Here is a 23,849-nt window from a genome sequence, read left to right as displayed (position 1 = left end):
GGTGGTTGCAAAAACATCGCTCAAGGCCACATTGTGTCAGACATTTCTGTCTAATACTTTCATCTTTCTGTTTCCCTCTGAAGCACATGTTATCGCCTCACAAAGCTCCGGAGAGATTACTGCAACTGGCCGACTCCAACCTGGGATCACTGGTCGTTGAGATGGACCAGCTGCATAGCAGGGTGCAAATCCTTTGGTTTTTCTTTCAACTTTACATTAACCTGTGTCTGCTTTCTTTCCTTTTCATCTCAATTTCTCTATGTGTAGCCAAAGGAATTGTGGATATTTGAGCTCTGATATTGTGACTGTCATTTCACAAAGCAAGAGCTGAAAATTGCACTTTTCCCATATTTGAGTCTTGAGGATGTTCCAAATGTAGACAACCATATGGTGTAAAAGATAAATATACTGGATTTATATAGAGTTGGGCTAAAGTTTTTTAACAAATATCCCATGTCAAGCACAAAAATTCATCAATAAAACACCCTGGTTCATATCCAGTTGGCCGTTCCTCCAAATCCCATTTGTCTAAGTGACGCCAACATTGCCTACCCTACATAAGCACTGATGTCACCCAGGAGGACAGCTTTTTAGGACAAACTCTAGAGACTTCCCAAAGCCCAGTTGATCTGAGTTACTGTGCTGTGTAAGCACAGACAACTCTCACAGGTTTTCAGCCTGCAACTGTGACTCAATTCAGTCAGTAAAGCTTCCTCAGAAGACATTTTATGAATTGGCATAATGAACCCAAGTTGACTCCAAATCTGTCAACTCAAGCCAATAGTATAAACAGTCTTTGTATTCATCCTAATTTGATCCTAGTTCAAAGTATTCCTTGAAGTACCTTGAAATGACATTGAAGCTGCAAAGAGGTGAAGGGATGGGCATCCCTTCACAATTTCATGTTTGGTCCAGCCGAGCTCCAGGAGTTTCAGCAAGTAAGAAGCCCCCACCAAAGTTCCAGAAAAGACCGCAATCTGGGTTTCCACTAATCTGGTTGAGTTTTGACTTTTAGTGTTTTTCTCTGCCATTAAATATCTTAAATCACATGCAGTCTGACCCCTTCCCGAATGCCACATTTTGATGGGAGGCCCTACAAAGGGCCTCAACTCCAGTCAACAGAGCGCACCAAACTATAACCCTTCCACCTTATTAAGGTGGAGATTGCGTGAAAGAGCAGTTTCATGTTTTTCCTTCTCTCTCACTCTCTGAATATATGTGCTGTCGTGGCTGACTGTGAGGGGAAGTTAACCAAAATAGAAAAATCACCTTTTGAGTGTAGGGGTCTGTACCTATCAAATGGAGAAAAAGAACACTCACATTCACGCTGTCGAGCTGTACCCTTTTAGAGACCGAATGTCTGACATTTGTTGACAACAGTACTGTCCCCCACATCCCATCCCCTACGTGCTTACTCACAAAAACACCCTGGCTAAAATTACATAACATGGTCTTGTCAAATCTCAGCAGAACATATAATTATCCTCACTCTTCAACTGTGTGTGCGTGCGTGTGTTAAATTGAGTGTATTGGTGTGATTTTCATGCCTGTCAAAACTCCTCTTGTGTTCTTGGTCTTGTCTTGATCTTTGAATGTGCGAGGTTGTGTTTTCTCTTTTTGTCGGTGAGTTTTCCACCTTTCTGCACGCAGTATTGATTTGGGTTGCGTTTGTATTTTCACCCCACTACAACGTATTCACCTATGTAATGCCTGTTTATTATTTTATGATGTAGCTGCATGCGTTTGTGTTACAGGCAACTAAGGTGTCTGCTGATGGAGAGCAGGTGGAGGACGATGCGGACAGGATTCATAAACGAGCTGAGGACCTGGAGCAGTTCATCAGAGACACGCTGCTGGGAGCGAAAGGTAAAAAAAACCAAAAAACTCTGCCTCTCCTTTATTAGCTCCTTACAAATCCTGTCGATGTTTTCTTGAATCTGCTGTATTGTTTTACTACATTTTGTTACTACAATTAATTTAACATTTTATTGTGAGGAAAGATGTATCACTTTACAGAATATATGCAGGAAAATAAGGAGGGTTGAAAGAAACATCTAGTTTCCCCAAACATCTCAAGACCTAATGGTCCTTAAAATACAGTTTTCCATCTTCCAAAGAGGGCTTTGAAGGAAACCAGCTAATGGAGGAAAGCACCTAAAAATTGTTACTGATGGGTAAATTGATGGTACTCTATATAGGCTGCTGGTGCAAAGTGATGCTGCAGCATTCAACAGATTCCTCAAGCTGCAGCATCACAATAACAAGCTGGATAAAGAGCAAATGTTGAAGGAAACTAATCCATCAGGCCTCTCCGTCCATAACACAGCATTTTTAGATGGGAAATTACTCATCTAATTTTCGCTGGTAATTGGCAAGCTAATATACAAGTTAGAACAAAATACTTGTAATCTGTTTTTGTTGATAACAGACATGTTTTTGCTCACTTTTAGAATTTACTTTCCTCTCTATGTATCTTTTCTCTATCACTGACAAGATGTGAATGTTTTAAGTTCATCCTCTCCAGCTAAACTCTGAGAAGGTTGATAAAATTATGAAATAAAAAAAACTACAATATAAAATCATTTGGCAGTAGTTATCTTTTCCTAATGAGAAAGGTTAAGTTGCTGTCTATCAATTTTGATGGATGAATAAATAAAATGTTACTCTAATCGTGTTTTAAATGTAAATAATCAGCTTTGTTTCATCTACCCATGCTGCAGTGATGTTTTCCCACATCATGTCTTCTAAACCTGACCTCAAATTGAGAAAAGTGTCATAAAGACATATACTGACACTTCAATTCCTGTTAATAAATTAAGTTTTATCTCTTGTTGAATTAAAAAAAATCTTTCCTGTTTTGACTGAAGAAACAAACGCATATTTGATGTGAATTGTCCAAAGCAATATCTATGCTGTTATTTTCAGCAGCATTAGAGTTAATTTTTTAAGTTTCAGACAAAGTTTTAATCTCCTGCTTTGTCACAATGTTAAAGCTTAGATTTAAGTTTTTTATGGGGGAAATGATTAACATATTCCATTACAAAATGAAAAATTTCTTCCAACCAATAGAGAAAAAGCTTGACACATCAGATTCCTTAAAATAAATCAGTCTGTGACAAACAAATGAAAAGCCTTGGACTGTACGAGAATAGATTATTTCTCTACCAGCACGATTCAAGAGAGCCATACTTCTTTACATCTCAGAAAACACAGTTACCACAACCTCTGGCAATGAACTTAAAAAGCATAGTTCTTGATAAAAATCAATTAATGTAATTTATTTCATAGAGGACTATTTCTTACAGTCAAAGTTTACACAGATTATAACATACAAGTGGTGAAATACGATCCACCTTTGGCGAAATAAAGCTATAAAAATTTTGCACTAAGTAACTGAACCTTTCACAATTCAAACTCACTGGAATTGTATTCTAAGCAGAAACACGTTTGTAGTAATGCATGGTAGGGATGATTGTAGTCCAACTTATAATAGATTGCAGTACCGAGGTTTATTATTATTATTATTATTATTATTTTACCATTATGAAATACTTCTGGTCTTTGGGGGGAAAAGTTGCCAGATCAACTCATTCTGACTTGCAGTGGTCCTCTCTTTGTTGTTGCTCCCAGCTCTCAGGCCCGCTGCCTAATCACAGTGTGATTATAGTGTGTGCTTGTATGTGTCTCTAGGAGAGTAAAAGAGAGACTGTGTCCTGGCTCACTGAATGATTGAGAGTCGCAATTAGAGACTTAATTAGTGGCCGTCACAAACACACAAATACACACCAGATACACAAATGCCTTTGCCAGATTCTGCACATTTGTACCACCCTGCACACACAGACACACACTGAGGCAAGAAAATACTGTACACAATTTCCTCACACATGTTTGCCAGATACCTTAATATGATTCCGTCCACGTTTTAAGTGTTTAATTGGTTCTTAAATCTTACTATGTAATTATACGGCTGTGGCACACACTTTTGTTTCCTCTGTGCACACACCGGTAGAGGAGCCATGCACACGCATACACACACCCGCAGTACAGCTGTTCATTAGCATGATGGCTTAACTCCTGTCTTGGCTCTAATCACTTCATGTTTACACTTCAAATGAGTGAAATGCAACACTGCCACAACACACACACACACACATGCATAACCATAAAATATTTCAACTTATTTCAGTCAAATAAAGTTTAGATAAAGTAACACATACACAAGCACACACACAATTAAGGAAAAATACTAATGGATGGTTATTTATTTATTTATTTTTTATTTTTTTGCTTCTGCACTGATGCACAAAATTCTCATTAATGTCAGGCAGGTTGAGCTTCACTCAAGTGAGCCTTGGTATGTTTCACCACTGATGTTTTTGAGATTTTACTGGCTGTAATATGATAAAATAGATACATGGCTTCTAACAAAAACAAAACTGTCTTTAAATGATGGATTGCTTAAGATTGAGTTTGACTTCAACTGTGATTAAAGGAGTAAAGATCAAAGGGTGAAAATTTTCAGTCATTAGCTATTAAAATGATCTAGTGTGCTTACTGGATGCAGAGAAAAATTTACATACTGTACTGTGTGTTTGTTTGAATTGAGATTGAATCTTATTTTGCACAATGATTCTGGATTTTTCTCATCCTTTCCATTTCTAGTTTTGAGATTTTGGAGTTTATTTCGCTTTAGGTTAGGAGTTTTTAGTGTATTAAGTTCTAATAATTTATTAAGATAGTCTGTGTCGTTATAAACATTGACAGGTGAAGTGATTAGTACTGTCTTTTTTTTATTTACTTATACTAGTATTTTGAAAGGTGAACTGGTGGTGAGACAATTTAAGAACTGAACCAAAGTGCCACTGCATTTACACAACACTTTATTGTGTATGACCAGTTATTTTGGCCCGGCTGATGCCTGTCTGAACAAACTAACATTGGACATGTAAGTATGAAAACAAAGCAATGGAACAAGGTGTCCTTGTCTCAAAATCTTAGGATGCACTTTGGAAAGAAAATAAGCCGACGGAGGCAGAATGTTCTTGCAATGTTGAGCTGGGAAACCTTATTGTGCCACAGTGTGGATATTACTTTGAAGCGTACAACATCATACAACCCATTTCAGAGAAATAGGTTTTCTTGAATTAGATTCATTCTTTCAACAAGATGCTACGCAATAACACAATGTGAAAACTGTTTCAGGAGGAGCAAGATGATTTTCGAGTGTTGACTTTGAGTCCAAATTACCCAAGTATTCAGTTAACAATCTGTGGGGTTTGCTGGACAAACAGTCCAGTCCATGGAGGCTTCACCTAAATGATCTGCAGCTGATATTTAGCTGTCGGATAAATCAGCACACCGTCAGGGTTCCAGTAGAGTTCATTACAGCTCTAAAAAGTGTAGTTTAAAGAAGTCATAGCAATGATTTTGAAGATTGAAATGAGAAATATAACCACACGTCATTAAATTATGCCCATCGACCCTTTAATACCTTGATCCAAGTTGCTGGAAGTCTTTTACATACATCAACAAAAAATATGCACTTATTCCACAGTTTCTGTTGCAAATGAAAACCAGGCTTAAAATTAATGTCTAAAATGCAAAATTATATTTGAAATAAAGATCTGCTGGCATTTGCACCAACACAGTTTCAACTCCCAGCTTTGTTTTCTCAATTTCTTACAGTTGAAACACAAGACAAGCTGCAATAGTGTTTTCCTTATCGTTTTCACAACTGCAGCCATATGAACTCAGTCTGTCCGTAGGAAGCGTCCTCACAGCAGTGCCTCTGCGTGTCTCTTTACGTCCAGACCTCCAATCCAAGGCAGCTGAGTTGAACAAGACCCTCTCACGGAAAGATGGAGCTCCAGACAAAAGCCTTAGCGAGATGAAGGAGGAGATCCAGGCAATGCTAGCCGAGATGAGAAAACGGCAGCTGGGAGGGATGAAAAGCATTGCAGAGGAAGAGAAGGAGTACGAGAACACACACACACACACACACACCCCCATGGCTCAGGTGTTTTACCTCTCTCCCACACAGAGATTTTTTTTCAGTCATCTATTTTATTCTTTCATACATGAAAAGTGGATGCACAGACTCTCTTTTTTTTGATATATAAAGTGAAAAGTTGTTTTCAAAGCATTGAGAAAACAAATATTTTAATTATAGTCGTATTTTTTTGCATGGTTTATTTTTTGTTCAAAATATCTTCGTTGAAATGATGCTGCAGATGAAATATTTTATCATCTGCAGCTCCACATAATGCTTAATGTATCTGTTTGCATAGAGCCTCCTGTGATTTTTGCATTATTTAATAACTTCATTGTCTGTCTTGCATATCTTGCTTGCTGCTGGGACTCCTCACCACTTATTTTTTTCATATTCTGTTTAATTTCAACCAGCAAAAGAGAATGAGGAACAGATGTGAAAATTAAAAGCATATTGAAAGTTGGTTTTTCCAACTATTTCTAATACTGAATGTTTTATGTTTAGTCTTTCCTCAAAATAAGGCAGCAATTGATTTTTAAAAAACTTCACTTTTCAACTTTTACTTTTATTTGACTTTTCTGTTTGACCTTCTACCTCAAGTATGTTTCTCTTTAAAAGTTAGAAATCAATTTAAAAATATTTTTGCAAAACAGTCAGCATTTTACGCATGAAAATGAAGGTGTTTGCTTTTCAAAATTGGATTGGTTTTGTCTAAGTTTGAGTTGTTGCATCATAATAACTTGATGCTCTACATTTAATAGTTATTTTAATTACGTTACTTAGAATTGGCTGTTTAGTTTTTCTAGTACATAGAAGAAACCAGGATAAATAATCCTAAATCTCAAAAAAAAAATCTATTGACGCTTTTTCTTGCTTTGCTTCTTTTTTTGACACTGGAGAGCTAAAAAGGTGAGCAGGTATTTGATAGCTGCACATCTTTCTGTTTGTTGTAGCAAAGAGGTTTTTCACTATCACTCGTTAACGTTCTCTCTCGAGGCATTTGGTGGAATTAGCAATCTGTCTCTTCATACCTCTTTCCCCTTTTGTCTCTCTCAGCAGTAAAGGTCGATGAGTTAATTAAAAATATCACCGTAGGGGCACAAACAGAGACAGTCATAAAGACACAAAGAACATGTAATGAGACAGAAAAAACACAGGAGAGGGGAACAGCTGACGGATGGATAGAGAGAATAAGTGATGGAGAGAGAAAGAGAAATCGCTTCAGTCACTAAATGAGTTGGTCTGCACTTCATTATTTGACTGACGCCTAAGGGGAGATTTCATCCAGAGCACCAGATAAAAACAACAAAACAAGAAAAACAAATTTATGGCTCTATGAAATATGCAAAACTTTCAGCTATGCAGTAGTTTTTGTATATTTTTTACATTGGACGTATTGTTGGACTGTCAAGCAAATTTGTTCACATGCTGCAAATTACATTTTATTTAATTCATACACTCAATTTAGAACACCAGTACACTAGACGAATAGATGCTGAATGACTGGACAATCCTCAGTTGTTTATATTTTTCTCGTGGTATTCCCTACAGGGTTCATTAAAGTTTGATCATACCCAATCATTGCATTCCCCATATCCTCAAACACTGAAATTTTCCTTTGAGTGATATTGTCTGGAGGACACGAGATCCTTCTTGTGGTAATTATTGATGTAAGAGAAGAAAAATAAGACTCATTAAAGGGTCCGATTGTAAACATGAAGCTACGAAAGTACTTTAAATGCTTCCAAAGAGAGAACGCACACTAAAAGTGCATGCAACCGCAACACATCACAATATTGTGAACCAATAGTTACTGGTTGTATAAAACAAAGCATGTTGCTTGCAGTCATTTTGCATACTTTCTAAGGTTTGTTAACCATACAGAAAAGCTACAGTAAGATGCCGTCAAAGTCACCTTGCCAAACTCCAGTTAGCGTTTTATATTCTGGTGTGAGTTACTGTTGTTCTTGGTCAATTTAATACCAAGTACCACCAGTGGTACCATCACCCTGTGACTCACCTCTGGTAACATTTGCTAATCAAAAGCAGTTGTATTTCACAGAAATGATCAAACTCAGTCTGTAGATGATTAAAATTTGCATTTTAATGTCACTGATAAAGCAACTTTCAGATGCTTGGTTACCAAACAAAATACAGAAATATCATCACCAAATCATATTTATGCTGTAGAAATTACTTCTATGTCTAATTTTACTACTCTATTATAACTCAGCCTTATACTAATATATGTAAGTCAATCTGTTAAGAGTATATTTCTGAACTAACTACAGATATAGAGACAAACAGGCTTATATTAAAAAGGAAAACAGGGTGTTCAACAAAATACAATACAAGTACAACTGAATTTTCCTACATTGTGTCTCTTTTGGAAACAACAGCTCTGGCTTTATGAAGCTGAAGCTTTCACACAACATCTGCTTCTTTTCTCTCTTTCATCAATTCAAGGAAAACTTTCTCTTTCTATTGTTGATACACTGAACCTCGTCTCTCGCCAAGACGTGGCTTAGCTCTTGCTGTGACTAACTGTATGTGCTCTTATAGGTTTGAAAACTGGCTCAGAAATAAGTAGAAGATGCCTTTAATTTTGTGGTGTTTTTTAGTTGTTTTATGCATTTGTAAAAGAAAAAACCCCCCACATATAAATACGTTCTCCTCCTGTTTTATGAATCATAATATCCATATCCAAGATATGAATGTAAATGAACTCTCTTCCCCCTCTGCAGTCTAGCAGAAGAGCTGTATCAGAAAGTCAAAAGGCTGTTTGGTGACCCTCATCAGGCCACTGAAGACTTGAAAGCAGAGGTAATCATGATCTCTGGTTACAAATCTTGTTTTCAAATGCATTAAATGACTTTGATTACCTCAGTACCTCCTCGTGTGTTTCAAAGATAAAAGAGAAGCTGTCTGATCATGAGGGGAAGCTCCAGGAGGCTCAAGATTTACTGAACTCTGCCCAGGGAAAGGCGAGGCAGGCTGGCTCGCTGGCGGAGCAAAACAAAGCCAACCTCACCGCTCTGCAGGTGCAGCCCACTCAAACATGCATAAGAATTAGGACATAATTGTCTGTCAGACTGTAAGGTTGATTATGCCAAGTTATATATACAGTAAATGTTAATTTTCTGCAGCTGTAATTAAAGTATGGACTCCAGTTAGACCGTTTTTCTCTTATTAAACAGTAATATACCTTAAAGTGTTTCTACTCCACCAGCTGGTAAGGGTTTGCAGTTTAACTTTTACTGCTTATCAGATTAGGTGCAAAATGTACATTAAATCTAATAAAAACATGCTTAGGTCTGTTGCAGGTAGCTGCAGCTGTTTACTACTGGTTCTACTGAAATACATTTTTTAAATGCCTATTAATTTTTCTGATTATTTCCTTGGCTTTAGAATGTTTCTTGTTCATCAATAAAACCATAAAGTGCTTTAGATTAAACAATAAAATGATTAACAACTTTAAATACTAAAAAAAAATTAATGAAATGAACAGATCTGAGAAAGTTCCTAAAAAATTAACACTGGAATGTTGAAATTTTACATTAAATTCTGGGAAGATAAAACTATAGTGGTGCATTTGGTATCTTTATCATTTTTAGTGATGCAACAGATACAGGAGAAAAAGATTTATTTCCATTTCAATAAGTTATGATTTTATCACTTTGATACAACTATATGATTTATGGCTCAGCTCTTGAAAGTTCAATAAAACTATATGTCATGTAGAAATGACCTGAAAGAAAAAGCCAATATTTATCAAAACTCCTTTTGTGGCAGCCATTTTAAAAAATTAGAAGGCAAACTGGCTTCTCAAAAAGAAAACTATAGAAAACCTAAAACATTCAGAAATAGAAATAGTGTACTGCTGCAGATGTTGATGGTAATATATATATTTTATTTTTTTACAGAGGAAGCGAGATGCAGTCAATGCTGTCAAACAAGACGCGCAGAAGGTCCTTGGAGAAGGAAGTGATCTTCTAGATGATGCAAACCAGCTGTCTGACAACATCATCAAGGAGCTAGAGGTACTAAATCAAGAAAAATCCCAAAGACTTTTCATTGTTCATTCTGACTGAACTTGTTTGGCTGAGAGTTACAATGAAAAAAAGAAACTTCTTTTATTTTGGTAAGTCATGATGCATTTAATCCTCTGATCTCCATTCTCAGGAGTTGGAGGAGATGGACAGAGAGCTCGGTCCGCTTCGTGCTCAGCTGGATGACGAAGTTCAGGGCCTCTCCGATGGCTTGAGCGATGGCCGCCTGGCTGAACAAGTCCGCGAAGCAGAGGGACACGCCAAGCAGCTAAATGAATCGGCAGCCATTTTGGATGGGTGAATACAGTACAAACAGATCACTGTTTTACCTTCTCCCATGTTTGTTTTCGCATGACAGATCCCTCAGCCATGCAGTGGAAAGTTAAATTAAATGACGAATAATTGAAAAAGATATAAGAAGTATATTTTCATATTCCAAATGTTTTAATTAGTCGGTATTTGTATGTAAACATTGTTTATCTTAAAGGGTAAAAGGTGGAATTTTATTTTCCAATTCAGCGTAATATAATAATAATATAATTTTAGGATTTGGTATAAATGCCATATTCTTGTAAAACAGTGTTTAACTACCATTAACACAGGCAAAATTAAGATGTTTGATTGGAAAAAGGTTTGTGTAGAAGTTGATTTAATCTATCATGTTTTTTTTTTCTTCTTTCTCACTCTTCACCTCAGTATTTTGGCTGAAGCTAAAAACCTGTCCTTCAATGCAACTGCTGCTGTCCATGCTTACAGTAACATTAAAACCAATGTTGATGCTGCAGAAAAAGAGGCAAAAGCAGCCAAACAGATGGCAAATGAGGCTCTGGCACTGGTGAGGATTCAGAAATTCATTAATATCTTGAATAGAGTAAAACTTTTATTCTTGGTGCTTTGCATGCATTCTGGTTTTATAAGTGTCTAAAATTAAAAACACAAAAGATTATATTTTTAGACGTTTATGGCAATAATTACAACTTTATTGTACAATCTTCAGGAGTATGCAAGTACTAGAACCATCAAGACCCTGGAAGTCTATTCTCAGCACAATATATTTGTATTCAGTAAGAAAATATATTATTGGCTCTCCCTTGGTCATCACAGACATCATAGCAATATTTATACTTTTATTTTTCAAAATTAGAGGGCAGTAAAGTTCAAGCTCTAAGAAGATTTTGGAAAAACAGCATAAAAACGATCACAGACAAGTAAAATAAAAGTAGTAGTTTGACTCCATTTCTTTCAAAGTAATAATGATTAAATTTAACGTAAAGTCATAAAATCCAGAAAAGTGTTTGTTTTTGTCATGACACATACTTTTTAAAAAAAATCTTTTGTATCTATAGTTTCGGAAAGCATAGTTTCTCAAGTTGTTAGAAGGTTTATGTGTTTATATGGTTCATATGTTTTGCTGTTTCAGGCTTTGGGTCCTGAAGTCCCGGTAAAGGAGGCCGCTCAGAATGCCCTCCAGAAGAGCCAAATACTGCTGAACAAAGCCAAACAACTTCAGAATGATGTTAAAGGTACGGGTCTGCACACTGGACTCGAAACATTAACATTTTCTTAAAAGTATTAAATCGCTCTTGGAAAGTCTATCCTTGATTACGGAGGCCTAAATTGAGCATGTTTAGCTTGATACTTGATTTCTTTTTATTATCTCATCTTGAGGTAATAAAGTTGACTGTTCTTTAATTGATTGTTTTTTCTTCTGAATTATACTAAAGTTGCAGAGGAGTGACAGAAAAATGAGGAAGTTTATACACCTGGAAATTGATATGACAAAAATGATATTTGTTTATCCGTATCTTGATTTATCCCTGTGGGTTAATATAGACATTTTCTAAATCATATAATTATATCCTAAAATTATGCTAAGTTTAATTAATGTCTCTACCCCAGTTTATATTACCAGAATGATCAGTTTAATTATCCTGAAATTCACCAGTGCAGTTGTTTTTTCCTTGCAAACTAAAGAAGAAAAAGATTTGCAGAAAATCATTGATTTTCTTGTTGTGTTTGATGTCTTCCCTTCCAGCATGGTGCAGTCCTGGAAGACTGTAGAAGGGTTACATGGTTACATAGGAAATGGAAGAGGTTTCTTTGAAAATGAGCTTTATAAACCAAATAGAAATAAAATGTTTGCATTTTTGATTTCCAATTTTCGTCCAGGTCAGCTGAGGGCATTTAAAGGCCCGGCTGTTGCCCTCTGACTTTTAAACGCCCAGGTCTGCTGTACTGCATTGATTTCATTTGTTAGAAAGTGAAATCAGTGGGGGGAATGCTTACAATGCTATTTGTTTGATTGGATTTAAAAATCTTAAAGTGTTTAATGTGCAAACCTACAGGTGGTGAGTTCTGAAAAATTAAAGGTGTAACTAGTATTATGAGCAATGCAAAAAAAAGTAGTTTTCAGTTTCAGTTATAAACAACAAAGTATTTCAGCTGACACAAGTCATTTTCCCATAGATTCTAAACTTTATGTTGATTTCTGTAAAGTGAATTTACATGGAATCATCTCTTATTTTATCTTTGCTTCAGAATATCTGCGTCCTTTTCCTTTGTATGCGATCTCACTGATCCTGTTGACCAGAAAGGGAAGAGGGATATTTTACTACTAAGGAGGTTGTCATAGATATCGCCATTTGCTTTGTGTGTAGAAAATGCAGACGATGTGGCTGGACTAAAGAGCAGAGTTAAAGCAGCTAGAGACAAAGCCAAAGATCTTCAAACAGCTGTTAATGGAACCCTGGCGACACTTAGAGCGATCCCCAATGGTAAAGATTTTTAATTTGTTTGTGTCCAAACAAATCATTCACCCTCTTTTTTAAAAATTTTTTTTAAACAAATTAAAATGACAGCCGTCTTTTAGCAATGTGTGGCATTTCTTACAGATACGTCTGCTAAACTAGCAGCTACAAAAGCAGTAGCAGCTGATGCCAATGCTACAGCCGTAGACGTCCTGGAGCGCCTGGCGGACCTGAACCTGCACCTCGGAGGCCTGCAGCTGAACAGCAGCAAGCTGGAGGACGACGTCAACGCAGCCAATGGGATGATCCAGGACCCTGAAAAAAACAGTAAAGTGCTTTATTATCTTGCATCTCCATTAACTCGTGAATCAATAAATGAAATTATATAAGCTTGATAAATCTATATTTAGTGTAATTCAGTACTAATTCCAAAGTCAACAATTTTTAGAAACTTTGGTAAATTCAACTCGATGTTTGATATTTTTCTCCTTGTTTCTCTTTTTTCAATCCCCACAGCAATCAGTATGTATATTTCACTTACCTTAATAAAAATCATTTATTATTGTAATCGGTGCACCAATACTACACTCTAGTCATGTGTTTGGCTTTTACAGTTTTCTAATCAGTTCTTGTTTATTGACGAAACAAAATACTAAATTCCAGTTTTTAACACAACGTGGCAATCATTTTTGTTTTAATAGCCTCAGTTAATACCGATGTAAACAGTTCTCTACAGCTGTATTGATGCACCTTACACTAATTTTTTGGCTGTCTTTAGTATCTATACAGCTGCTTCTATTAATGCCTCCATTCAAAATGAGCATGAATTCTCAGCTCATTGCAAGGCATATAACGCCTTTTTGATTTTTAGTTCTTCCTATCACTGTCCTACATAATGTACACTGTAAAATTAAAGCAGTTCTCTTTGAATGCTAAGCTACACTAATTTCTTTGGCTCTCGATCTCGTTTCTCACTCTTCTTTTGTATTTCTGTTCTTTCAGTTATCTCGTATCTTGCAAGCTTTCCACTTTCAGCTGAGATTTACTCTGTAGTATTTGTAAGAAGTATTGTTGTGCCAGTGTTTATGCTCATTTTGCTCCACCTCTCTCTGCTCTTAGTCCATGCTGCTGGAGCTAAAGTAAAGGATTTGGAGGATGAAGCCGACAGACTGCTGGAGAAGCTGCAACCGATAAAAGAGCTTCAAGACAATTTGAGGCGCAACATCTCACAAATAAAGGAACTGATCAACCAGGCCAGGAAGCAAGCAAATTCAGTATGTGTTTTTGATATTCACATATGTTACTGCAACCAGTCGATGCTGAATAGCAGTGAAATTGTTGAGTAAATATTCTTTCCATACTTCTGAGCCATAGATTTCTTGTGTGTTTTTGAATGTTCGTGTGTGAATGTGCTTTTGCCTAAATTACTGCATCAGTGCAACGTGACATGGAGCTAAATCAGCCTGTGGCTCTGAGGTCTGAAGGAAGCAGTTTTTTTTTTATTCAACCCATCAGCTTGTTTGTGTTATGTGTGATATAATAACTTGTAGTTTTTTTGTTTTTTTTTTGTGGGGTTTAGGTCAGACCAGGTTTCTGGTTAGTCTACCACAATCATGCCATGGTCATTACATTAGCTAGTTGGACCTGTTGGTGATGTAGACAAGTGTCGAGTCTGTTTATGGGGGGGAAAAAAAATCAGCATCTCCAAGAAGAAAGCTGAAAGTGATCTGTAATTTCTTGGTGAAGTACTGCTTTGCTTTTGGACTTGAGAAAACACAGTTGAGCAACAACAAAAGAAACTCTTAATTGAAGTTTGGTTCACAATCCCCTTTTACTATCGCTCTGTTTCCTTCCACTCAGCGGTAATATGCTTACAGCAGTTGCAGCTTGTAAACACCATGCTTCTTTAACAAAAACCTCCTTTAGAAGGTTTCATTTATGAAAGCAGTGTCTTCTAAGGTCCAATAAGGGTACAACATAAGATTTCTGTATGAAAAATCTTCTTTATAGTGATCTTATGTCATGAATATGTTTTGAAAAAAACTTAATTGTGGGCTTATGTTACCTCTAAACCATTGTAAAAAAAATTATCACAAAATAAACACCTGAAATACATCTGTTTGTATAATTGAATGACATTCTAATGTCCTAAAATTCACCTGAATATACATTATAACCTCAAATCATATCAAGTTTGATTTAAAATTACATGAATTTATTTCTATGAATTATTTTTTCTCTCCACCAAAAGAAAATAAATATGTTTGTACAAAGAAATGCTTGTGAAATCTGTTTTTGTTCCGTGTTAAAATAGTTTCTAATCTCCCACTACATTCCAGATCAAAGTCTCAGTTTCGTCAGGTGGTGACTGCCTCCGCAGTTATCGCCCCGACATCAGAAAAGGGAGGTACAACACCATCATCCTTCATGTTAAAACCACCACACCTGAAAACCTCCTCTTTTACCTGGGATCTGCCAAATATGTAAGTATGAAATTAGTTTTAATGTTTCAGACTCCCCAACTACTGCCGCTATATAGATTTTTTTTTTGCAGGCATATCTTCTATAATATTGCATTAATTAAGGTTAATGTACAACATTTATCCCGCTTGAAAGTTCAGTTTAGCAAACGCAAAGACCTGCACACACAAAGAACCAAGTTGTGTCCGCGTCTTAAACTAGACAAAGAAGCAGCAGCGCTCAGCCTGCAAATACTCCCAGAGTGATTTGTCTGTGAGAATAATTAATACGTCTTGACACATACCCACCAGCACCCTTAAAATACAACACAGCGCTGTTTAAAGGTACTGCTTATAGTCCCAAAGTGTGTGCACTGTATTTGTGTGTGTGCTGGAGTGGAGTGGCAATTAACAACAAGCTTGTGTTGCTCTCAGCTTTACCCTGATTTCCCCAGAGAAATCTTTGCTTTGCTTCATCTGACTGGGACGTCTTCGGCACATATGTGTTTGTGTCTCTCATGGATATTCTAATTTAGTATAAATAATAATTTAGTGTGTGTTTTTGTTCACATCTTACATTTTTACTAATAGTGAAGTGCTAGTTGAATAATAATGCCTCCCTGTGATCTCTGCTAATGAATAATCGCCGATACTCTGGAGAGACTAGAAAGTAAAGTGCGCGCACTCGTGTGTTTGCCTGTGATTTGTGTGTTCAGATGCGACTTCCTGATAATCTCTAATAGTGCATAAGGCTATATGAATAATTATTTTTGTGTAGTTCAAAGACAGCAGAAGAGTCTGCATGCTCAGAATTCACTCATCATTTTTTTTAACTCATACATAAGTAAGATTGTTAATCAAAATACAACAAAATCCTGTGAAAATCCAGTTAAAGGGGCCACAGGAGAGAACTTCAGCTCTTGTACTGGCTGAGAAATCACTTCATCATTGTATTTTATATTCACCTCCTGGATAAATGCTCCAGTTGGTTCTATTTAATGATATTGAGAATCTGGACTCTCTTATTAATGGGTGGGATGCTGATAGGTTTCCAAATCGTCCCTTTTACTGTGAGATTTGTGTGGTCTGTAACCTGCTTGTGTACCTTTACTGAAAAACTAAAATCTGACCACATTAATCTGTTATCACATAATATGAGAGGAGAGGGTCGCTCACTTTTATACTTTGCTCCATTTATAAAGTTGGTTTTGTTGAGAAAGGGCATTTATTCGCATTGCTGTTACATTTAAAGAACACCGATTTTTACACGTTCAGAGCTGTATGACTGCAGCACCTTTTGTAAACATTCAAGGCCACAATAATGCTGCCTATTTTTCATAAAAGTCAGATTTATCCTCCTAATATTAAGAATGCTGGATAATTAATTGATTATTTTCACAAAAGATTTCTTATCAACTAGCACATTTAATGAGATGTCAACTTATTGTGCATCAACTACAGTTTTCTGTTGACAAATGTACAAAAACATGCCATACAGTTAAAATTTTAAAAAGTTGGATACAGTGTTTCCCAAAAGTATTAATGCACCTTGAGCTTTGTCTACATCCTGTCATGTTCAAATCACGAGCTTCAGTGTATTCTATTGGAGTTTTCCATTCCATAATTTGGAATTGGAAAATCATGCTTGATTTTAAAAATAAAAATATTAATAAAAATGCAATCAGTCTCTTTTAGGTACATACTCTTAACTGCCTCCAGATGTCACCAACATGTGGGGAAAAAATCTGGATTTGCCACTTAACAATATGCTGACATGAGACTTGAACACAGCTTACTGCACTACAAAAGTATACAAGTAGTTTATTTGTTTTCTCTGTACCTCAGGTTGATTTCTTGGCCTTGGAGATGCGCAAGGGGAAGGTGAATTTCCTTTGGGATGTGGGTTCAGGTGTGGGAAGGGTTGAATATCCCCATCACACAATCAACGATGGAAACTGGCACCGGATAGAAGCGTCTCGGTAAGTAGAACGTAAATTCAAATCTTGTGTTGCACTTTCGGCAAGATGTAGTAAGCCAATCATTTTGCAGTTTATCACAAACTCAGCCGAAGAAAAATATGAAACAATGTTCTGCCTGCTTTCACAATATTTTCCTGGTACCTTGTCTTGTCCTACACCTCTCTCACATTATTTAACAAATAATGATCAATACCAACAGCGAAGACAAAACAGCAGAAACCCCAAAACATTCTTACTCATGCTAGAGTAGAAAGCATGTTTTTACAGCTGGGAAATCTAGAGTTTGCAGTCTTGTCAGCCTTTGGCACATCATTACATAGATTCACTGCAATCTATTTTCCCTTCCCTCTGTAAGCGGCAGTGTTGTTGTTTACACACTCGCTCATTCACATAGAGGAAGAGTCCCACCTGCTCCATGCATTTTCCATCAGAGAGACTTCCCAGAGGTGTTTACTGATGGCATCACACAGACTTCTCTGTCTTTAAAATATTCCCCCACTGCTGTATGTTACACCTGCCTTGAAAACAAACTTTCAAGGTGGATGGTTCATATGGCTGTGAGGAGAGGTTCAGTCGGCACACACAGTGTGTTTTTGTCATTTCGGTTTACAATCAAAAGGTCAAAGGAAACTAATATCAGGTGAACACAACATTTAGTCACTGTAGGAAACATATAGAACTTGTTGAAGTATTTGACCTTATTGACCATTACATAGCAGTAGATTGGTTTTCAAGTCACCTCAGTGCCACAGGGCTCTATATTAGGTCCCCTTCTACTTATAAGCTATGTCAGCAATCTTGGTCTAAACATCTCTGATGTTGGGGTTGATAACTTGCTTAACTTCAAACCACATGTAGAGAAACTTAAAACACTGAACTTAAAACCTATTTTCAGAATAAGTGGCCATTTTTACCCCTGAGTAGACATGACTCAGATGACCGAGAGTATATGAGGCAATCTCAGGTTGCTGACTTCCTACTTCTGTTCCTGTTCCTTGCAATGCAAAATGCTGATCATTATTTTCTTCATCAGCAAGATCACTTGTTTCTTTCTGTCCCATTTGCACTGGACTTAGTGCTGAAAAAACTGCAGTATGACTGGAAAATGACAAGGTTCATTTCATTGTACGCTTCTAAATAAAACACTGAGTCCTTGAGGTCAGTTCCATGGCAACTGTTTTCATTTAGAGTGGTTTGTAATTTTAATGTTTAACTGTCCTTTTTGTATTTGTGTTTGATACTTAGTGAAAAATAAATTTTTAATCTGAGTAGAGTATTCCAGGTTAAATATAGGTTAAGCAAATATGAAATTTAATGACATTTACTGTACTGCCTTGTTCTCATCTGCAGTAATGGTCTAAATGGCACCATATCAGTATATCCCTTGGAAGGCCCTATGGCCGGCATGATGCCAACCCCAGCCAGTGCCAACTCACCTAAAGCTTTCACCATCTTAGACGTCGACCAGAATGCCTACCTGTTTGTTGGAGGAATTTTGGGCACTGCAAAGGTATTTGTCTGTCAAAGACATGACTAACCTAGCTGTGCTTTTTTTTAACCTTTATTTTTTTCTTTTTCTGTCCTGCAGAAGGCAGAAGCAGTCAGAGCATCAACATTTATAGGCTGCATGGGCGAGACCTTCTTGGATGGTAAACCTATCGGTCTGTGGAACTACAGAGAGAGAGAGGGAGACTGTAAAGGTTGTGTTGTCAGGTATGCAGATACATTTCTTATTTTACATCAATATTTCTTGTTTATGTTTGTCCTGTTGCTGTATTTGTGTTTGCAATTTATCATGGGAGTTAACGGACGCCATCTTCTCTTTTGCGTCTTTTTTTTTCTGGGTTGTGAAGCGTTTTTGGAAGATGGATGAAAACGTTAGGAAATCTGATCCCTCTGTGTTCTTGTAGTCCTCAGCGAACTGATGGTGAGGGGACAGTCCAGCTGGACGGTGAAGGCTACGCTGCAGTAGGACGACCCACAAGGTGGAACCCAAATGTTTCCACCATCACCTTCAAGTTTCGCACTTTCTCTTCTGACGCGCTGCTCATGTATCTGTCCACTGAAGACATGGTATGTTTGCAACAGAGACAGATGACAGGAAACAAACCTGCACAATTTATGAAGTTATATCACCAGCATAGAAATCTTCTTTTGGCTTGCATTATATAAATATATTGATCCCTACACCTCTCTCTGTTAATGTTGCTCTTTGCAGAAGGACTTTATGTCTCTTGAGCTGTCAGAAGGAAAGGTGAAGGTGAATTTTGACCTGGGATCAGGAGTTGGAAGAGCCCTATCAGCTAAACGCCACAATGATGGACGCTGGAAAGCTCTCACCGTGTCGAGGAACAAGAAACAGGGTACTTGTGAGAATTCATAGTCTTTAGGTCATGAAAGCAGATGTAAAAAGGTTACTGAAAGTGTCTCTTACCTTGACATAGCCACTGTGATCGTTGTGGACATCGATGATGGTGCTGAAGAAAAGATTGTGGCTTTATCTCAGGGCTCAGCCACTGGTCTGAACCTGAAGGAAAACCAGAAAATCTATTTTGGTGGTCTGCCAACGATCGGAAACTACAGGTACAAACATAAAATAAAAAACTCGTAAAGCATAAATATAGAATCCGTTTTTATATAAACATGTTCAATGTTCACACCTCCAGCATAAGGAATTGTTTTTTGTAAGTGTGCTAATGCTTTATGTTCTGTTTTAACAGCATGGGAGCCAGGTAAAACAAAAAATGAATTTTACATTCTTTGTTTTAGAAAAAATGTTCAAATAGTTCATCACTGCATGATGCTAGCAATGCTGATAAGGCTGTGCAGCCCACAGTTAATGCATAATGTTTTATTGGCTTGAATATGAAGGCCTTTGCTGCAAATCACTTTTCTGTCCTTTATTAGCCAGAATTTGATGTTTGTTCAAACATTTTTGTAATGCTTTTCAGATGTAATCACACATATTCTGTCATGTTAAACACACGAGTGTATTTAATTGGGACGTCATGTGATAGAACAAAAGATCACTGGTAGAGACGGCCCCGGCTGTTATAAAAAAAACACTGAGGGGATCAGTGCATTATGCTTGTCATGACTCTCATATTTTTAATTTGTAAAAAAATTGTGGAAGCCACACATATTTTCTTTCCATTTCACAATTATTCTTGGTGTTGGTCTTTCATATCAGCCTGCAACCTTTGTAAGTAGTCATCTTGTTTGTTTTCAGTCCAGTTGAATAAAACTTTCAAGGTCCATATGTTTTAGAATAAAGCAAAAAAAAAAAAAAAGCATAAAGCTTTTACAAAAACACGATTGGTAGATTTTTTTTTTCTTCTTCTTTTGTGGAAATTCAGTGTACCGTATTTTTCAGACTGTAAGTCGCTTCTCTTTTTTCCCACATGCGACTTATAGTCCGGTGCAGCTTTTGTGTTGATTTTTCTTCAACCACCAGGGGGCTCTTTAGCAGGAAGTGAATCATTGGAAGTCAAAATTGTAAATCAAAGAAGAAAGAGCTAATTTTCATTTAGAACTAGCACAAGCTAGCAGCAGGCATGACGGGGAAATTTCTTCAAACTCATATGATGCAGCTTTTAAGTTGAAGGCTGTTGATCTGGCAGTACATAGAGCCGCTGCACTCGGCGTGAACGAAACCAGGGTTCGGCTTTGGAGAAGGATGCAGCCCTTATAGCCTGGTGCGGCTTATGTATGTACGTTTCCAGTTTGTTTGTTTTTTTTCTTCCAAAAAATGTGTAGGTGCGGCTTATAGCATGGTGCGCTCTGTAGTCCAGAAAATACGGTAATTGTTCTGTTCGGGAAAAAAAATAAAAATAGTTGTTTTATTTATATTGTAAAACATCAGTTAACTCTTTATCATTTTTAGATAACAGGAGCCATTGTGGACGCTCCACAGGTTGTGCGGTTTCCTGAGCCAGGTTGCAAACCACTGCTCTATCACATAAAATTAAATAAAATACATTGAAGTTTGTGGTTAAAACATGACAGAAATATTAAATTTAAACAATGCTAATGGTTTCCATCCCTGTCCTTTAATATTAATATTTTTTGCTAAAATTTTACACTTTATTGTGATTTTGGAGCCCAAATCTGCTAAAGTAGAAAATGTGGATGATTATTTTATCCACATTTTCTGGACTTAAACATTTGTTGTCTAAAGTTGAAATTCCCCAAACCCTTGATGACTTCAACTTCATCGATATGCACAAACGGCATATTCAAAAAAAATTCTTATTGAATTCCAGTCTTCACTCAGCTTCAGATCATGATGCAATCATTTCACGGCTGAAGTAATCCAGCTTCACTGCGTAGAGACAAAGTCCAATGAGCTTGGGATTTCTCATGCTGATAATTTCATTTAGTACTATGACTGCTATCGTTTTAGGTCAGAGGTGAATCTGAAGAGGTATGCAGGTTGTCTCAGAGACATTGAAGTCTCCAGAACTCCATACAATCTGCTCAGCAGCACCGACTATACAGGGGTCACTAAAGGATGTAATGTCGAGGTAAGTTTTTCACTTTGGAGTTCATGTGAGATGCCTTTACAGAAATCAGTTGGTTTCTGACCTATTGTTGACTCTAAAATGTAATTAACACTTCTATTTGCATGTAGATGTGGTTTTCTTATAAGGTTTTATGAAAATAACATAACGCATAATAAATAACATTTGAAAAGGCCTTGGCATTTGTTTTTGTCTACTGCTTCATGTTATTCCGTACTTGACCCCAGCTCTTCTACTGGTCCCGCTTTAGTGCATCATTGATTCTGTCGTTCGCTGTGTAGCCTTGCTCTGTATTGATGCAAAGAATAACGGGAAGGACAAGAACGCTAAAGCCAGTTTAAGCTAGCTCCAGCTTTTTTATTCCTTTTTCCACATATTGAAATATCAGTGCAGAACCCGAACCTGCTATGCATTCTTCAAAGCAAGAAACAGCCTTCATGATGAATTCAGTGCAGCTACTCCATCCATGTAATTAAAACCTAGCCTTGCTCACATAATGTAGGATATGTAAAGGATTAGAAAGCTTCTGGGTTTTGAAGTCAGCTCTTTATGTTGTTCATGTGAATCTGAATGTATTTTTGCTGTGTGAACATAAAGCTTCCTGTAAAGTTTTATTCCCATTTTTTTTTAAATAATAGTTTGAAAAATGCATTTCACGTCTGCTGTAATCTGCCTGTTGACTTTTTGATGCCACAGTTTTATTGTGAACCCTTAACTAACACATTCCTTGTTTGTATTTATATCTCAGAACCTGCACACAGTGAGTTTCAGTAAGCCAGGATACATGGAGCTGGGTGGCCTGACTCTCGAGGTCGGCACTGAGATCAGCTTGTCCTTCAGCACTCTGTCGGACTCTGGGATTATACTGCTGGCAGTGGGAGGGGCTTCACCCGTCAGCCCATCACAGGTTACCCGTTTCATCTCTCGTTTCTCTCACTACAGCAGCACTTGCAGGAATCTGATCAGGCTGAGATGTATCAATATGCTGCTAGGAAATTATGTTTGAGGTATTTTAGGAATTTGGTAATGCATATGGCTGAGAAAATATGGTTTGCAGTTTGCTTTTACATATTAAATTGCACAGTTATATTGTGAAATGTCTTCAGATGTTGTCTTTTAGATGTTCAAAGTTTTTGTTTGTTCATTCAGTATTTCAAACAGCGGACACAAAAAAATTGTTAAAGTGTAGGAACATGCTTCTTTTTTTAAATTCAGCATATTAAAAAAACAATCCTTCACTTTATGGAAAGGCAGTAGATACAGTATAGAATTAATATATCAATTACTTGTTAGTCGATCAATAAGATCAGTCAACTTTAAATTAACTTATTAATAGTTAACTTGCATCCCTACTTAGCATATATTTTTATTTAGCTTCTGGAATGGCCTTCACAAACCCCCAACTTGAATGGATAATTTGTGGACTCCTTGAATTTTTTTATTTTTCCAAACAAAAAAAAATCAGTCTAAATTAACTATCTGTTCTATCAAGGAGGAAAGTTTGGATAAACAGAACTGCTCTAAAAGTTTGTATGTGTTAGAGTTGCAGCAAATTTAGGGACATCTGATCAAGTGTTTAGTGATGTGTGCATTTATATTTTTGAACATTTGCTGTTATCCATGAGAAAATCCATGTCGATTTAAACTTGTCTACATACTTTTTCTTCTAAAAATATACCAAATTTGTTGATTCAAAAGTAAAAACTTGTAGATTAGTTGAAAATGCCCCTTATTTAGAAACTTCTGACATGAGTTATACATGCATGCATAGATGGTTTTTGCACTGATGTGCTTTTTTTTCTGCCTAAAGGTTCGCAGGCCAAACTTAAGTTCCAAGAGGAGACGAAGGCAGTCGGGAGAGGTGAGTATCTGTTCCCTAAGTGAATTATGATTACATGAGTGCTTATTAATGAGATTTGCATTTTTTGGCAGCTCTGCTAATTGGATTTGGTTTTATGCAAAAAAAAAAAAAAACAATCCACTCTCACCGATACTGCAAAAAGACACATAAACTTGAAGATGTGCAGAAGCTTTTTGTAAATGTAATATCATATCCTAGCTGACTAAAGCAGCATCATCTCTCTAAACAAATTAAGTTTCCAT

General features: G+C 36.8%; 1 protein-coding gene across 7 annotated transcripts in view; it reads left to right on the top strand.

Annotated features, from left to right (window-relative positions):
• The window catches only part of lama2 (laminin, alpha 2), a 149,835-nt gene that overhangs the window by 108,572 nt on the left and 17,414 nt on the right, over positions 1–23,849 (top strand). For 4 of the 7 annotated variants that reach the window (XM_007542962.2, XM_016668157.1, XM_016668145.1 and 1 more), the window contains 23 exons: positions 84–182; positions 1,755–1,866; positions 5,814–5,976; positions 8,737–8,815; positions 8,902–9,033; positions 9,916–10,032; positions 10,175–10,338; positions 10,738–10,876; positions 11,462–11,564; positions 12,699–12,815; positions 12,933–13,115; positions 13,305–13,310; positions 13,908–14,062; positions 15,128–15,271; positions 17,093–17,226; positions 18,577–18,736; positions 18,815–18,939; positions 19,137–19,299; positions 19,445–19,589; positions 19,671–19,809; positions 21,629–21,749; positions 22,495–22,653; positions 23,557–23,607. In XM_007542962.2, the coding sequence (XP_007543024.1) occupies positions 84–182; positions 1,755–1,866; positions 5,814–5,976; positions 8,737–8,815; positions 8,902–9,033; positions 9,916–10,032; positions 10,175–10,338; positions 10,738–10,876; positions 11,462–11,564; positions 12,699–12,815; positions 12,933–13,115; positions 13,305–13,310; positions 13,908–14,062; positions 15,128–15,271; positions 17,093–17,226; positions 18,577–18,736; positions 18,815–18,939; positions 19,137–19,299; positions 19,445–19,589; positions 19,671–19,809; positions 21,629–21,749; positions 22,495–22,653; positions 23,557–23,607 (2,910 nt within the window). The remainder of the gene's footprint in view (positions 1–83; positions 183–1,754; positions 1,867–5,813; positions 5,977–8,736; positions 8,816–8,901; positions 9,034–9,915; positions 10,033–10,174; positions 10,339–10,737; positions 10,877–11,461; positions 11,565–12,698; positions 12,816–12,932; positions 13,116–13,304; positions 13,311–13,907; positions 14,063–15,127; positions 15,272–17,092; positions 17,227–18,576; positions 18,737–18,814; positions 18,940–19,136; positions 19,300–19,444; positions 19,590–19,670; positions 19,810–21,628; positions 21,750–22,494; positions 22,654–23,556; positions 23,608–23,849) is intronic. The other 3 variants (XM_016668171.1, XM_016668150.1, XM_016668177.1) reach the window with 1 other exon arrangement.

The sequence above is a fragment of the Poecilia formosa genome, unplaced genomic scaffold (genome assembly GCF_000485575.1).
Source record: "Poecilia formosa unplaced genomic scaffold, Poecilia_formosa-5.1.2 Scaffold1, whole genome shotgun sequence".
NCBI lineage: Eukaryota > Metazoa > Chordata > Actinopteri > Cyprinodontiformes > Poeciliidae > Poecilia > Poecilia formosa.
The sequence above is the reverse complement of the archived record's forward strand: the minus strand, read 5'-3'. Positions and strand labels throughout refer to the sequence as shown.